Below are 14,098 nucleotides of genomic sequence, written 5' to 3'. Positions count from 1 at the left end.
CCAGGAATTATACCAACTGTTTTTTTTAATAATTTCATGCATGTAGTAGAAGAAAGAGAGTACAGACCACTGGCAAATCCAGACATGAGGCAAAAAATAATCATAAATATAAAAATACAATATGAACCTTGTCAGAAATATAATTTAACATCAGCGCACAGCCAAAAAAAAAAACAACCTAGAATCAAAAATGCAGTTTTGAATTCACAGAATAATTTACCATATACACCTCAAAAGAAAAAAAAAAACAAAAACGTTTTGATCCCATCACCAGATTCAAGACAGAGAGAAGATTTATGGTTAAAACAAACCAAAAACAAAACAGTGTGTAAGGTTCAAAGTGCAGATATTTTGTGAAAATGGTAACGTATTCACCTGACTGCATTTGGACACATAACATTCCTGTAGTGGTGATGGCTCACTTCAAAATGGCGCTGCTGCAGCAAATTACCTTCAACACCTCCAGGAGCTTCTTATTTGAGTTTGTATAATAAAGTCACATTTCCAATAAAGCAGTTACCTTTTGGTTACATGATTAACTACAAGTGCCCGATAATAAACTTTGCAGATTACTAGTTTAGAGAATCAGAAGGAGCCATGAGCCCGTTTCCTTTACTTAATTAAAAATACTAAAGGGAAAGTGTGCCTCTGGCTCCCCCTGCAGGCCAGTTTTCGAAGTGTCTCCCTGAGACCAGATAAAAACTTCCCAACTGCTTCTCTCCAAACTACGGCCTTTCAGCGCAAACTACGGTGTTGCTGCTAAATAATGAAGAGACACAGAACGGTGACGGATAAACGTTTTTAAACGAGTTACAATTTCAGAACCGCGAACATTTTTCATCACGTCTTTCTAGCCGGGCGAGCGCAGAGTTTTAACTTGTAGAGCGGAGCAGCCCAACCTCTCAACCCAGCTGGTGCTGCACCCTGGTGGTCAGGAGGCTAAAGGACAACTCCAGCAATTTTATCTTTCATCTTCAAAAAAAAAACAAAAAACAGAAGAAGAATTTGGATGTTTGGGAACATTTCTGGTCACAAAAGCCAGCTATGAGTAGCATGCATGATTGCTCATTGGCAGGATGAGCTGGCAGCGTGGCTAGCTGGCAAAAATGGATGTTTCCTTGTAACCAGCCCCTAAATTTTATGCCTTTATTGTCCATTTTTACTAAAGACTACACATCAAAATGAAAATAAATACATGTTATCGATGCCGCTTTATTTCTGTGAAACTGTAGTATTTCCACTCAAGGTCATCATATCGTGATAATCTCATACGGGCCCATGAGTAACACTGATGACCTCACCAAGCCACAGCTGGGCAGAATAAATAGTGTAAACGCCCTTTTAAGCCGGCTAATTAAAGTTTACCTAATAAAAAGGTGGAAGTAGCTAGCTGCAGGCATTGTGGCTTTCTGTGTAAGTTATATAAATCACCAGATTGAGTGAAGAAAGAAAAAAAAAAGCTTAAAAACCATCCAACTCTCACATGAAGTTGATTAGAAAAGACGTTTGAAGTACAGATAACCCAACATGAACAGAGAAACACCGGATGTGTCAACCCAAAAGTCATCAGGTCACTTATTCCTATGTTAATATTTACAGGAAGACAAGTGGTTGGCCTCAAATAGTATGAATAATCTGAATTAGCCTATTAAATATATGTGTGTATATATATATATAAAAATAAAACAGTCCACATGTAGGAATCCTGAGCGGAGACGTTTTCAGACCAATATGGCAACTTTTACACTAACCTGTGAGTTTAAAGTGCACAAAAAACAAACAAAAAAAAAACAACTGTTTTTTGAGAGATCAGTGGTTTTGATCTGCAAGGCTTTGTCATTAAAAAAGAAAAAAAAAACAAAACATGGCAATACCATTATGAAGCATGATTCATGTAAACAAAAAGGCCCGATACGTTTCCTGTGCGTTGGTTTGAACACCAGCAGCTGGTGAGACCTCAAGTTCACACAAAGTCCCAAAACAATGAAAAATAATAACAATAATGCGAAGCTCGTCTTCTTAAAGACTCACTCATCCGTGGATATATTCACTCATTCCATCCTCGACAGGTCCATGTTGGGCCTCTGTGGGGTTCGAGGTGCCGTTGGACGCCTGAGGCTGAATCACGATCGGTGCGTTCTCACCTGCAATACCTGGAAAAAAAACGACACAAAGAAACAAACTGTTTGTTTCCAACAGTCAAGGTATCTGCAGATCGCAGCGCTGAATGCCACAGACGTGATTTTATGCCAGAGGAAGTTAAGCTTGAAGATTTGTGATTAGATGCTTGAAAGTTGCATGCATATACGCACAGACTGATTACGATAACGGCGAGATTTCCTTAATTAAAAAACATCTTTGATGGATGACCCTAACATTCCTTCCTCATCTAATGAGGAAGGAATGTTCCTTTTTTTAATAACTGGGCGTATTAAATAAAAATAAATTGTCATATTGAAACTATGAGGGCTTTACCTGAAGCCTCCCAAACTCGTCCGAAAATCAGATCTATGCTCTCCGTTCCCACAATCGGAATAAAAAATAAAAATGGAGCTGCATAAAGCTCGGTCTTCTGATTACCAGTCATTGTGAGGGAACTATGCAGCACACGCACATTTTCTAACAGTTAAAAAAAACATTTTCTTCTTTTTTTAATTGCATGTAATTTTGAGAGAAGCTGGATTTTGGGTTTTCATTAGCTGTAAAATAAAATTAAAATGAGCAAAAATTAACACTTCTAATAAATGTTTGTGTGGAAAAAATGCAAATACAGGATGAAGCTGGATGAGTGTAATTCCAGTTTCTTGCTGCCACATGTTGATGCGCCCCTAAGCAAGTCACTTAACCGCAAGTTACCTTCCAGTTTCCATATATAATACAACAATAATACAATGGAAATGAAACATAAAGAAAATAACACCAAGATACCAAAGCATAACGCAATACAGCTGAGGACGGAGCGTAAGCAGCAGAAGCGTCTAAACTGTCGAACTTTGAACTTTAAAAACAGGAGGAAGACGATCTGCGGCGTTTATTGCCATAATGACAAAAAAAAACAATAATAATGTGAAAAGTCTTAGTCATCTTTTTGGGAACACACTCCCCACTGCGCTTGACCTTGATAAAAACGTCCCAAGTTTACCCCTCATCATCCGTTTCCGCATAAATCAGATATGAATCAGTTCATCTTTCTGGTTCTTTTCATTTGCAGATTAAACATCGGCCGATTCTACATTTTATCTTGATCAGCGAAAAACAAAAACCAAACCAAAACCTCTGGCAGCTCATCAAGACGATTTCTGAAGCACCTCGATCGGTCGCTCGTTATCTGACATGGAAGCAGCACAAACCGGATCTGCAGCGTCATATTTGGCGCTGCGGTGCCCTTTGCTTTATGGTGGACCATAAACATAAACAAAAAGGAATCCTTATTTGGCTTTGACTAGCGACATTCACAAAGCTTTGACAAAGTATTGAAAGATCTTGGGAGGTTTTCATACAACTGACCAACACAAAGCAGTCCAGACCCTTTTACTCTGAACGTCACAACACGTCTGCTGGTCGGCAATAACATTTATGTGACAATAAGGGGTAAAAATACTATTGCAGGGAATGTAATTTGTGCTCTTCTTCCACCGTTTTCTTTTTATAAAAGCATTGTGACCCATAAGGCATAAAATCAACATGAAAACAGGCGGAAAACAGCTCAGCCGGTTGAATCAAGCAGCAGGGAGCTGACGGGAGATCAAGGTTACCTGAGGAGGAACGACAGTTACCTGAGGTCTGAGAGGAGCTGGGCTGAATAACTATTACATGGCCTGGTGCTGGAAAACACAATTTAGTATTATAAAAACATTTTAAAAATACACAAAGTGTCCAAATTTTTAAAAAGACAACAAAAAAAAAATCCTTCATTGAATAGGAAAATGTATTTTTTTTTTCTTGCTAATGTTTGACGATTTAACAACGCAAACCTCATTGTTAAAAATTATATTTCATGATCTAATATTGTAAAGTAGCATTACAATCAAACCATAAAACTCCATTGATTTAAAACGTCCAAAGTGAGAAGTGGCGTGTTTCCATCCTTCACAGCACAACGTCAATCAAATCCCCAGAAACGAACCCGGCAGTCCCTCACCTTCTTCCTGCTCTCTAAGCTCCGCCTCCAGGTCTTCCGGGTCGATAATGGGATGCTCTTCCTCCTCTCCGGCTTTGCACTTCCCGCAGCAGAAGCAGCAGCAGCAGAAGCAGCAGCAGCAGGTCAAGATGGAGCAGCAGCAAAACAGGGTCTGAAAGACACGAACGTTAGACGTAGTCAAAACAACGAAACGTCCCCGCTCCGTAAAATCCTCTGGTTTGTTCCTTCGCGGCCACGCCTCACCTTGAACCAGCACTTTGACATGAGGAAATAATATTGGACGCCGTCTTCACCAAACTGCTCGGCCACGGAGAGGCCCATGGAGCCATACTCGTCGTAGATTTTACGCTTGTTCTCGTCGTTGAGGATGGCGTTGGCGTTGTTGATCTCCTTGAACTTCTCCGCGGCGGCTGGGTTGTCCGGGTTCTTGTCAGGGTGGTACTTCAATGCCAATTTCCTGAATTAACATTAGAATTATGATTTAGGTGGCGTGAAACACAAGTGGCCTTGGATCAGCATAACTGAATTGCAGCCATAAAAGTTACCACCGGCAGCACAAGCAGCAGCTAACTTATCAAACGGTTCCAACAAGAAGGATTAGGACGACTGGGACTTTAACCAGTTCAGTCCGTCTCTCATGACATCTGAAGCTATGCTTTCTTTTTGATAATGTAAAGACAAACTCGGCACACTATTTATCTGTGAAAGAGTTAAATATCTGGAATTAATGAAGGATGGCTGGTGGAGCTACACAACACAAAGAAAAAAAAAAGAATCCAGGTTGTGAATTAACCAGCTGCCAATCATTCACCAAACGGCTGCTAAGAATAGATTAAATATTTTTTTTAATTGGTTATTTCTGCAGCAAGTCTTGCCAGCTTTAGCAGAATGGTCTAAAAAGAAATAGAAAGAAAGTGTGCATTGTTAAACTTAGTGTTAAGACCTTAAACGTACGTTATAGTCTTTTTTTTTCCAGATTTGTGGGTAAGATGTCACCACTGTTCTAGTGAAATTATATCTGTGAATCAATTTAGTCCCTTTCATATCCATTTGTGGTCCATTCTTTGCTTCCTACTTCCCTTTTACACACGTGAATAAATCATTTTGTTCTCCATCCACTGTGCATCACTTTCTTTTGTCTTTTTTCAGTCAAATATTTTTCCTTAAATCTAAAAGATGAATGCCACTTTTGATCTTGTAATGACACACAGGCTTCGTATTCAAGACGACCTGCATTAAAGATTAAAATGACATAGCTCAAATCTCACTTCTAATCACATTGTATGAGAAATATTTCTTTTTACAGCCCATTGGACCACATGACTCCAATGAAATATGAGTAACTATGATCACACATCAAACCAAATGACTGAGTAATATCCTGCAGGTAGATGTTATTTACTAAACCACATTATTCTAAAAAAAAAACAAAAAAAAAACACACACACACAAAAAAACTGTAATATTGCAGAAAAGTTTGACAAATATTTTCAGAAAGTGCAACTTTGAATATACTTCTAAAAAGCCTGAAATGTTATCTAAATGATCTTACTAGAATTATCACAATACGAACAAAACTCGACACTCAAAACCATTCCTAATAACGCGTTGCAACATTTTTTGAAGGCGCAGTGTGCTTTCTTAAGTAAGAGCCAAAAATATTATTAATTACAATTTGACACATTTTAACATCTTTAATTATTCTCACATCAATGAATCATGGCAACCTGACAATGGCAGCAATTAATTTATGAAACTTGGAAGTGAATCAGTTAGTTGTAACAAATTGTAAATTATGAAGCACCCTATTAGCCACGTCAATTACGGGCAATCTGCAAACATTAATAACTAGCGAATAGTAAACTTACCTATAAGCCCTTTTGATCTCGTCGGGGGACGCGCCTTTCTCCAAACCCAGGACCCCGTACAAGCTTTCTCCGGCCCTGGACATTTTTCTCTGAGGCATGTTCGGGTCCTCCATGGTTTAATAAACGCTGGCTGTGACAGAAACGCCAACAAATGCGACATTTACCAACAAACACGAGCTGTAATTTCAAACCACAGGTGAGGAAAGTCAGAAAACGGAAACTGCGTCGCGACGAACGGTGAGAGTCCTCCGAATCCTGACGGCACCTTTGCACACGCCGACCGCGGCTGAACAAGTTCGGAGAACATTATTCTGACTCGAGTGTTTTAAAGGCTTATGCCACTTCTTGGTAACCCACGGGAGCGTCAACTCAGCCCCACAACATTACCGGTAAATGTCACAGGACGAACAAAGTGAAACCTACCGACGGTGGAGTGATTAATGTCCCAGACGTCCGTCGAAACATAGAGTCCGACAAAAACTGCGTCCAAAAACTTTAGCAACTAGTGAGCAACTTTCTGACTGAAGCTCCGAAAAGGGCCCGGAAGATTTGAGGCAGAAATGAACTCTGGGTAAAAAAGTGGGGGAAAAAAAAACAGAGTCATAAAAAGAGAGAGGGAGGTTCCTGCACGAAACGCCCAGTGCGAAATACGCCGTCACGTGCCGGCGTGGTCTCAAAACAGCTGTAAAGCTGTAATCTAGATCGTACCTGACTTAATCAGGAGGTGAATATATTTGGTATGTGAAATACAATGATAGCAAAACTCATAAAGCAATATTTTATTCCCTACTGAGCCACGACAACATGCCAAGCACACATGGCATGTTTTATTCTTTAGTTGGAACCTTACAATGAAGATTAGTGACACTTAGTTTGTAATTTAAATAAAAGGACAATAATATATTCAAGTTGAGCCACGTTGTAAATACAGTGTTGCTTATCTAAACTAATACATTTAGAATCGGAAGACTGCTTCTGCTATTCATAGGTTATTTTTGTGTTCATTATGGTGAATCATGTAATTGAACTGTTGCCAACTCATTTATCACATTATCCACCTGATTTTATATGGCATTTACCTTTTGTTAAGGTTATTACCAGAGACAAAGCTTGCTGTTTTTAAAGTCAAATTGGATTGAAAGTAAAATGGTTCTCTTCCAATGTGTTTCCTGTGCTTATTAACTAGGGATTGCTCTAAACCACAAGTGTCAAACTCCAGTCCTCGAGGGCCGCAGTCCTGCAACTTTTAGATGTGCCTCTGCTGCACCACACCTGAATAGAATAATTAGGTCATTAAGGCTCTGGAGAACTGATCTACACAAGGAGGAGGCAATTAAGCCATTTCATTCCATTGTTTTGTACCTGTGGCACATCTAAAAACTGCAGGACAGCGGCCCTTGTTTTATTCATTTTTACATTTTGTAAAACATAAAGATGTTTTTAAAACTGGGTGTGCAAAGGCACAGACATATTTAGTCTGTTTGTGTTCTTTGCTTTTTCTTTTTTTTTTTAGTTTTTAGATTGCATAACTTATTATAGACTTTATATTCTACGTGCAGATTTCAGCAAACCAATATTAAGCAGTAAGTGTCAGGTAATCCTCCTTTGCAGAGTAAATGACACAGCAGAAAACCACATTTAGACCATTTTATTATTGATTGAACCATATCTCAGCACTGCATAATTAATTAGCTCTGGCCAAACAAGCACGTCACAGCTGTGTTTCAATCAAGGAGTCTCCTCACTTTGTGGAGTCACAGTAACAACAATTTTTCCCATGTTTCTGTTTGCTTCCATGTGTCTGTGAGCCTCCGCGATGTCCTCCAGCTTATATGTGCTGTCGATCACTGGCCTCAAGGTGGCAGGCTGCTCTGAGAAACATGGCAACGCCCTGTCCGCAAAGGCTCTGACCAGGTCCGCCTTGTACTGTGGAGGAAGCATACGCATAAATTATATTATAGTGACTTGCACAGGAAGTGTTTCAAGTGCAACACCCAAAGTTCGCACATTTCGGAACATCGGACACCAGGAAGAGAGAGGAAGAAAGAAACTTTCATCCTTGCGCAACAGATGTGGTAAAAGTGCAAGGAATGAAAAGAGCAGCTGAGACGTTTCTCACCTGAAGGCTGCGAGAGCGGAGGAGGCTGCAGAGTAAGCGGCCTCGCTTGGACAGCATCCTGCCCAGCAGGTCTCCCTCCACTGCCCTGCCTCCCATGGTGCCGTACAGCACCCATCTGCCGTCCACTGCCAGGGAGCTCACGTTCTTCTCCCAGTTACTCCCACCGATGCAGTCGAGGATCACATCCGCCCCTTTTCCTGCCAAATTACCACAAGATACGACACTACTAGGGATGGAAGTTACCGATTAATGAGTTAATCTAATGCTGGTTGATCTTATCGATCGACTGACGATTAATCGAGGAGCGGCCATTAAGAAATATGTGCAACACTTCATCATCCGGAGATGTGCTCATATGTTGTCTTTGAGGAGGTGAAGTGCGTTAACCCACGACAGCCCTCAAAACTGGCATCGTGACTTTTTCCATCACATCTTTGCCACAGCGTATTAGGGCGGCCATTGTAGACAGAAAAAAAAGAGGAGCACATTTCTGCTAAAAAAAAAAAATCTCTGAAACTTTGAGATGAATCTCGGAAATTTTCTAGAAATGTTTGAGTTTAAAATGTTGAATATCTTCTACTTTTTTGGTGGAAATTTACTCCTCCTTTTTATTCTACCTACAATACAATTTATTCCTAATACTTTGTACATCTTTCCCTTCGTAGCTTCTAACAAATCAAACATTTTTGAATAAGAAGTTGGCGCTGCTCCGTCATACAGCTCGTCTGAATGAGCGTTAAGCCGATAACTCAAGGAGCTTATTGAGAGTTTATATTTCAAAACAGAACCGCACAAAGTGCATTTTACATCCCACTCCAGACTCTGGACCTCCGCGATGGTCCAGAGTCTGGACCATTTCTCTTTCCCCTTTCTGATATGGCCCCACCATCTTTGTTTTTATATCAACTGGCTCTGCTTAAGGATGACCAGCAGCGCCCTCTACTAAATGACGGTCAAACTACAACACTAAAAGACAGTCGAAGCAGATGTTATTAGCTAATCGATTGGAACTCATTTTAATCAAATAAACAATTAAATTTACAATTAATCAAAGGTTGATTAATTTATTTGCATCAAATTGATGACAAATTAAAACATGAGGAAATGTACATTATACTGGAAAACAACTCTGCCAGACTTTAAGAGCCGTTTGCAGGGCGTCACATTTACCTCCTGTGAAGTCATGCACTCCCTGAACAAAGCTCTCCTCCTTGTAGTTGTATCCAGCCGCTGCGCCCAGCTTCTCCGCCAGCCGCAGCTTCTCTCGGCTCCCCGCTGTCACCACGGGAACCGCACCGAACAGACGGGCCAGCTGGACGGCAGCCGTTCCCACACCGCTGGCTCCGGCGTGAACTAGCACCACTTCACCCTGCTTCACCTGCGCTGCGGTGGAAAACAAAATGTGGGACGAGCGGAAATGAAAAATTATTATTATTATTTTTTTTTTTTTAGTAACTCATTCAAAAGGCATGAAATTACAAGCTGGGTATATCAACTCCAAGAACACAAAATCTTACAGAGTATTTTTGGTCTACTTTCAAGTGCAAGTGTTTTAGTACTTAACACTATTTCACTTATAACAAAGGAAAAAATGTCTTGTTATAAGTGAAACAAGCTAGTTTCTTTTATAAAAAAAAAACTAACACTTTTTTCAGCAAAAAGTACCAATATTAAGGATTTATTGACTAAAAAAAAAGCTCCTAAATCTCGCAGAAAAAGTTAGTTGTACGATATTTGCACTAGAAACTAGACCAGCTTGGTAAGATTTTGTGTTTTTGCAGAGTATTTACAGTATTTTGTAAAGGCACCCAAGCTCTGATCAGAAGCTTTTCTCATTTTGTGATGTTAAATCCTCAACCTTAACTATATTTTCTCCTGATTTTATGTGTGAGACCAACTCAACATAGTGCACGATTCAAAGTTATGTACGTCCAGCAGAACAACCGTAGACCCAGAGCTGTTTATTGGTTTTGATCCAAAAGTATGAGTTAGAATTGTCTAGTTAAAGTCCTGGCCACTTACTTTGTGTTGGTTTTTTACACTGAAGTGGTGAAAAAGTTCAACAACTGAAGTATGAATATTTTTTGTAAGGTACTGTGCAGTCCGTGTGTCGGCCCGCGTTATCCAATCATATCACCTCAGCATTCTACTGTCATCATCAGTGTACCTATGAAAACCAGCAGCTGAAAAGCGGTGAGCCAAGCCTCCGGGATGGCAGCGGCCTGGCAGAACGTGAGGTTGTCGGGCGCCGGCATTAAAAGTTCCTCGGGAACAGAAACATATTCAGCATATCCTCCTCCAGCCAGCAGAGCCATCACCCTGTCGTCTGGTTTCCAGTTCCCCTTCAGGCCTGGACCCAGACCGTCCACCGTTCCAGCGACCTCCAGACCGATTATGTCGCTCTCACCCGCAGGAGGAGGATACAAACCTCTTCTCTGCAAAAGAAAAACACGACACGTTTCTAAAATCCCCTTCGATCCAAACCACAGATTCCTGCTCTTGAACGTGCATCTAATTTGGCTAAACCTGTAACAAGTCGGCCCTGTTGAGGGCAGCTGCGTGGACTTTAATCAGGACCTCCCCGTCTTTAGGTGTAGGTCTGGGGATGGAGCGCAGCACCAGACTCTCTGGTCCTCCAGGGACATCAACACAAACTGCCCGCATCATCTTCGCAAAGCTCGAGCAACTCTTACTCCAGCTCTACAAAATACAGCAAACAAGCAATTCAATTAGACGTGATAGTTAGGTTTTAATTTTTTACACAGATCCTTCATCTATGTATATATTTGCATAATAATTGTTACAGATTTTCATCCACTTACTGTGTTGCAGGTTTTTCTTAGCATAAAAATCCCAGTTTGAAGAATGTGAGGCATTTTATAATCTCGGGATGGCTAACGTAATTTGATCAAAGTAATAACAAAGTGTTGGAAAAAAAAAATTAAGAGATAAAATGAACATTAAAAATGACATGCAGTCAAATTATATAAAAACGTTAACAGAAGCTTGATTTAGAAGAGAAAAGTGATCAACTAAAAGTGAGAATTGAAATGGCAGCCGCTTTTAGCAGCCTGATGAATAAAAGGGGAGATGCGTGAGTATTTTTCGGACGCTTCTGCTTCCCGTAGCGTAAAGTAAGCAGTGCGGATGGCAACGACAGCGAATAACGAAACTATAAAGCAGAAGAACGAAGCAAGAACGGAATGAACAAAAGGTAGAAACGCAGAAGAGAAACAACAACAACAAAAAAAACTGTAGTAATTTAGTTTTGAAATGACACGGTTACTACAGGTTAATAGGCATTGCGCATGCGCTGAAATATCAACACTTTCTTTCAAGTGGTTTTGATTGAAGCAATGTAGCTGACAACTCTGGCTTAGTAACTTGTGTTACCGATGCGATGTGAGCGGCGAAACGTACAGATGATTCCGGCATAATCCATGCAAATCAACCAGAAGCTGATTATTTCTGCGTTGAGGCAAAGAACAACTAAATAATGAACTCACCAAACAGCGATGGAAAAAGTTAATTCGCCCTGAAGAGACTCTTTCGGGAAGTTTTGCAGCGCCATGTTTGAGCTGGAGTCCAGTTCGGCGCAGGAAGGACCACCCTCCACCAGAGGGCGGCAGGGTAACTAGCCTACCCTCATAGGCGTTAAAGGAACATTTCAACAAAATGTAGCTTTCTTCCTTGAATAGGTGGTTCGTACATATTTTAGGAAGGATATTGGGGGGTGAAAAATCTAATCTAATAATAGATAATCCTACTGTATGGTTTCTAAAGGTAAAGATGAAAAAAACTTGAAGAGTTATATAAATATGCTAATTTTAAATAGCAAAACACAAACTTACCCATATTTCCAATATTTCTTAGTTATTCATAACCCTCAAACTTTTTCACATTTTGTCCCATAGCAACAACAAACTTCTCTGTGTTTTATTTTGATTCTATACAGTGAATTATCATGTTAGATATTATTGTGAAGTAAGGACCTTTCCAACCTCCCAGACTTGGAGCTCATCTCTAAATATAAATGATCAAAATGGCAGTGTTAAAATGCAAAAAGCTTGTCAGTGATAAAAAAAATAAGGTTGATAATGATTGTTATATTGATTATTGATAAGAGTATAAAGAAATATCTTAATCCCATGTTCAATAAAATGTAACTAAAAGCATTTTTTTAAAGTGATACTTTCACATTGATTGATCCTCATTTGAGTACTTCCAACCTGTTTTTTTTTTAGATCAGAAACAAACTTTTGTTGTTGAACAAAGTTATGCTTTTTCTAAGTCTTCCAGAGCTGTGAAAATTTTTGCACTTCACTGTTTATTAGGTGAATTGCATTGTTAACTTCATTTAGCTGAATATTAATGGCTGAGAGGTTGAGGTAAAAACTAGCTTCATTGGTTTTTCTGGCAGCTGAAATCCCCTCTGTTGCCGAGAAAAATCTAAAAGAAAGCTATCACACCCTCCTTATGACGTCATAAATGCGTGGAGCATCTGTTTATGACATCACAGCTATTGGATGTATCTCCCAGAATTATGTCATTCTGTCTGATTCAGTTACGCAAGGAGCAAGTTTCACTTCTGTGATCCCGAAATACGTCTAAGTATTTGGAAGGAGCTGAGACGACCGTTTGAATTATCAGAATATAAACGCTGGAAACATGGTAAAGCAACGTAGCTACAGTCTGAGCAAAGACTGGAAAATGAGAGGAAGCAACCCCAATGATTTGTGGGCACGGCGTAAAAACCTCAGGTATGACATCCTCGCTCGATACAGAGGAATCACAAAGTTGATTACCGAGGAGGAAGGTCAGCTGTTTGAAATGGCTGACATTGTCTCAAGTCAGCTAAATATGGCTGCGATATTAAAGCAGTTCAATAAGATTGCAAGCGTCAGAATCCGGCACAGAGACCCGGCTGCCATTCCCAGCAAGGATTCGTCTGGTTTGTGGGCTTTGCGTAAAAAATTCAGGGATGAACTACTTGCACGTTTTAGGAAGGTTCCCAAGTCAGTGATGGAAGACGAATCCATGGACTGCACTGAGGAGACACTAGTGGACAGAAAACTGGTAAGTTTGCAGTCTCAGAAAAGTCAAGCTGGGACCCCCTGCAGGGATTCTTCTGACTTGTCGAAAAGACAGGAACCACACTGGTCCAGAATGGCTGCTTCAAAGCAACAGAATTATGGAAGCAACTCTATGAAAAGGTCCAACACCAGATTCAGTGGTGGGCATCAAAGAAATGAAGGGTTCAACAGCGAAAAGAGTTTCCCCCAGGTACAAACTCAGAGAAAATATCCTGAGAAGATTAGGGTCGCTGCTCCACTCCATGCAGAGGATAGTAGACCCAACTTCAGACAACTACAAATTACAAACTTTTATCAACGCAATCCTGGCAACGACTTTGCAAATGGCCACAGTAACCACTACAAAAGGCCGCCGTTGAACCAAAGACAATTTCCACAGCAGGAACAGAAAGGACATTATCACTCATGGAACCAGACAAGGTCCAGAGGGAATATGTTGCAGTCAAGAGACCAAGGGTCCAACAGCGTTCATGGTCCACAAAGGTTTGGAGGACAAAGTGTAAACAGGATTGTCCAAAATTTTAGGACATTAGAAGTCGAAAGAAGAAATCTTTCAGCTCAGTCTAACAACAGAAATGGCACAGACAGGTTCTTTGAGTTCCAAAGTTTCAGTGCACAACAAGAAAATTGGAAAAATCAAAACTGTGGAAGGTATTATTGAGCTCTGTTGAAAATATAAACAAGATAAAAAACTGAATTAAGGGCGTGCCGTTATAGCGCGACCCATGTTTGGAGGCCTTGAGTCCTCGACGCGGCCGTCGCGGGTTTGACTCCCGGACCCGGCGACATTTGCCGCATGTCTTCCCCTCTCTCCTTCCCCCTTTCCTGTCAGCCTACTTTCAAAAAATAAGGGACACTAGAGCCCACAAAAAGACCT

The 14,098-nt window shown here is 40.4% G+C and overlaps 2 protein-coding genes across 9 annotated transcripts; both read right to left on the bottom strand.

Moving 5' to 3' along the window:
• Nucleotides 1–28: 28 nt before the first annotated feature.
• On the bottom strand, nt 29–6,582 carry dnajc5gb (DnaJ (Hsp40) homolog, subfamily C, member 5 gamma b). 6 transcript variants are annotated; one of them, XM_032546679.1, is made up of 6 exons: nt 6,433–6,582; nt 6,010–6,139; nt 4,385–4,598; nt 4,142–4,292; nt 3,756–3,824; nt 29–2,144 (listed from the first exon to the last, which is right to left on the bottom strand). In XM_032546679.1, the coding sequence occupies exons 2-6, from the start codon at nt 6,120–6,122 to the stop codon at nt 2,032–2,034; spliced, it is 660 nt and encodes a 219-aa protein (XP_032402570.1). In that variant the 5' UTR covers nt 6,123–6,139; nt 6,433–6,582; the 3' UTR covers nt 29–2,031. The 6 variants fall into 6 exon arrangements, with proteins under 6 accessions (XP_032402570.1, XP_032402572.1, XP_032402573.1 ...); XM_032546681.1 differs by having other exon boundaries at nt 29–2,153; nt 3,777–3,824; XM_032546682.1 differs by having other exon boundaries at nt 3,777–3,824; nt 6,433–6,581.
• Nucleotides 6,583–7,641: 1,059 nt separating this feature from the next.
• On the bottom strand, nt 7,642–11,749 carry tp53i3 (tumor protein p53 inducible protein 3). Of its 3 annotated transcripts, XM_032548203.1 has the most exons (7): nt 10,951–11,277; nt 10,655–10,828; nt 10,296–10,563; nt 9,299–9,511; nt 8,129–8,325; nt 7,749–7,935; nt 7,642–7,705 (listed from the first exon to the last, which is right to left on the bottom strand). In XM_032548203.1, exons 1-7 carry the CDS (start codon nt 11,002–11,004, stop codon nt 7,698–7,700), a joined length of 1,101 nt encoding a protein of 366 aa, XP_032404094.1. In that variant the 5' UTR covers nt 11,005–11,277; the 3' UTR covers nt 7,642–7,697. The 3 variants fall into 3 exon arrangements, with proteins under 3 accessions (XP_032404094.1, XP_032404095.1, XP_032404092.1); XM_032548204.1 differs by lacking the exon at nt 10,951–11,277 and adding an exon at nt 11,635–11,749 and having other exon boundaries at nt 7,642–7,935; XM_032548201.1 differs by having other exon boundaries at nt 7,642–7,935; nt 10,951–11,276.
• Between the last annotated feature and the right edge of the window lie 2,349 nt (nt 11,750–14,098).

Source organism: Xiphophorus hellerii, chromosome 19 (genome assembly GCF_003331165.1).
Source record: "Xiphophorus hellerii strain 12219 chromosome 19, Xiphophorus_hellerii-4.1, whole genome shotgun sequence".
NCBI lineage: Eukaryota > Metazoa > Chordata > Actinopteri > Cyprinodontiformes > Poeciliidae > Xiphophorus > Xiphophorus hellerii.
The sequence above is the reverse complement of the archived record's forward strand: the minus strand, read 5'-3'. Positions and strand labels throughout refer to the sequence as shown.

What these genes read in the sequence shown, in the direction of transcription:
- tp53i3 (XM_032548201.1), bottom strand. Translation starts at nt 11,004, where the DNA reads ATGCCTCACATTCTTCAAACTGGGATTTTTATGCTAAGAAAAACCTGC. An exon ending in TAAGAAAAACCTGCAACACA is followed by an intron (nt 10,829 to 10,950) that starts GTAAGTGGATGA and finishes TGTATTTTGTAG; the next exon opens with AGCTGGAGTAAGAGTTGCTC. An exon ending in TCCGCTCTCGCAGCCTTCAG is followed by an intron (nt 7,936 to 8,128) that starts GTGAGAAACGTC and finishes CTTCCTCCACAG; the next exon opens with TACAAGGCGGACCTGGTCAG.
- dnajc5gb (XM_032546678.1), bottom strand. Translation starts at nt 6,122, where the DNA reads ATGGAGGACCCGAACATGCCTCAGAGAAAAATGTCCAGGGCCGGAGAA. An exon ending in GAGATCAAAAGGGCTTATAG is followed by an intron (nt 4,599 to 6,009) that starts GTAAGTTTACTA and finishes ATGTTAATTCAG; the next exon opens with GAAATTGGCATTGAAGTACC. An exon ending in GCTTAGAGAGCAGGAAGAAG is followed by an intron (nt 3,825 to 4,141) that starts GTGAGGGACTGC and finishes TGTGTTTTCCAG; the next exon opens with CACCAGGCCATGTAATAGTT.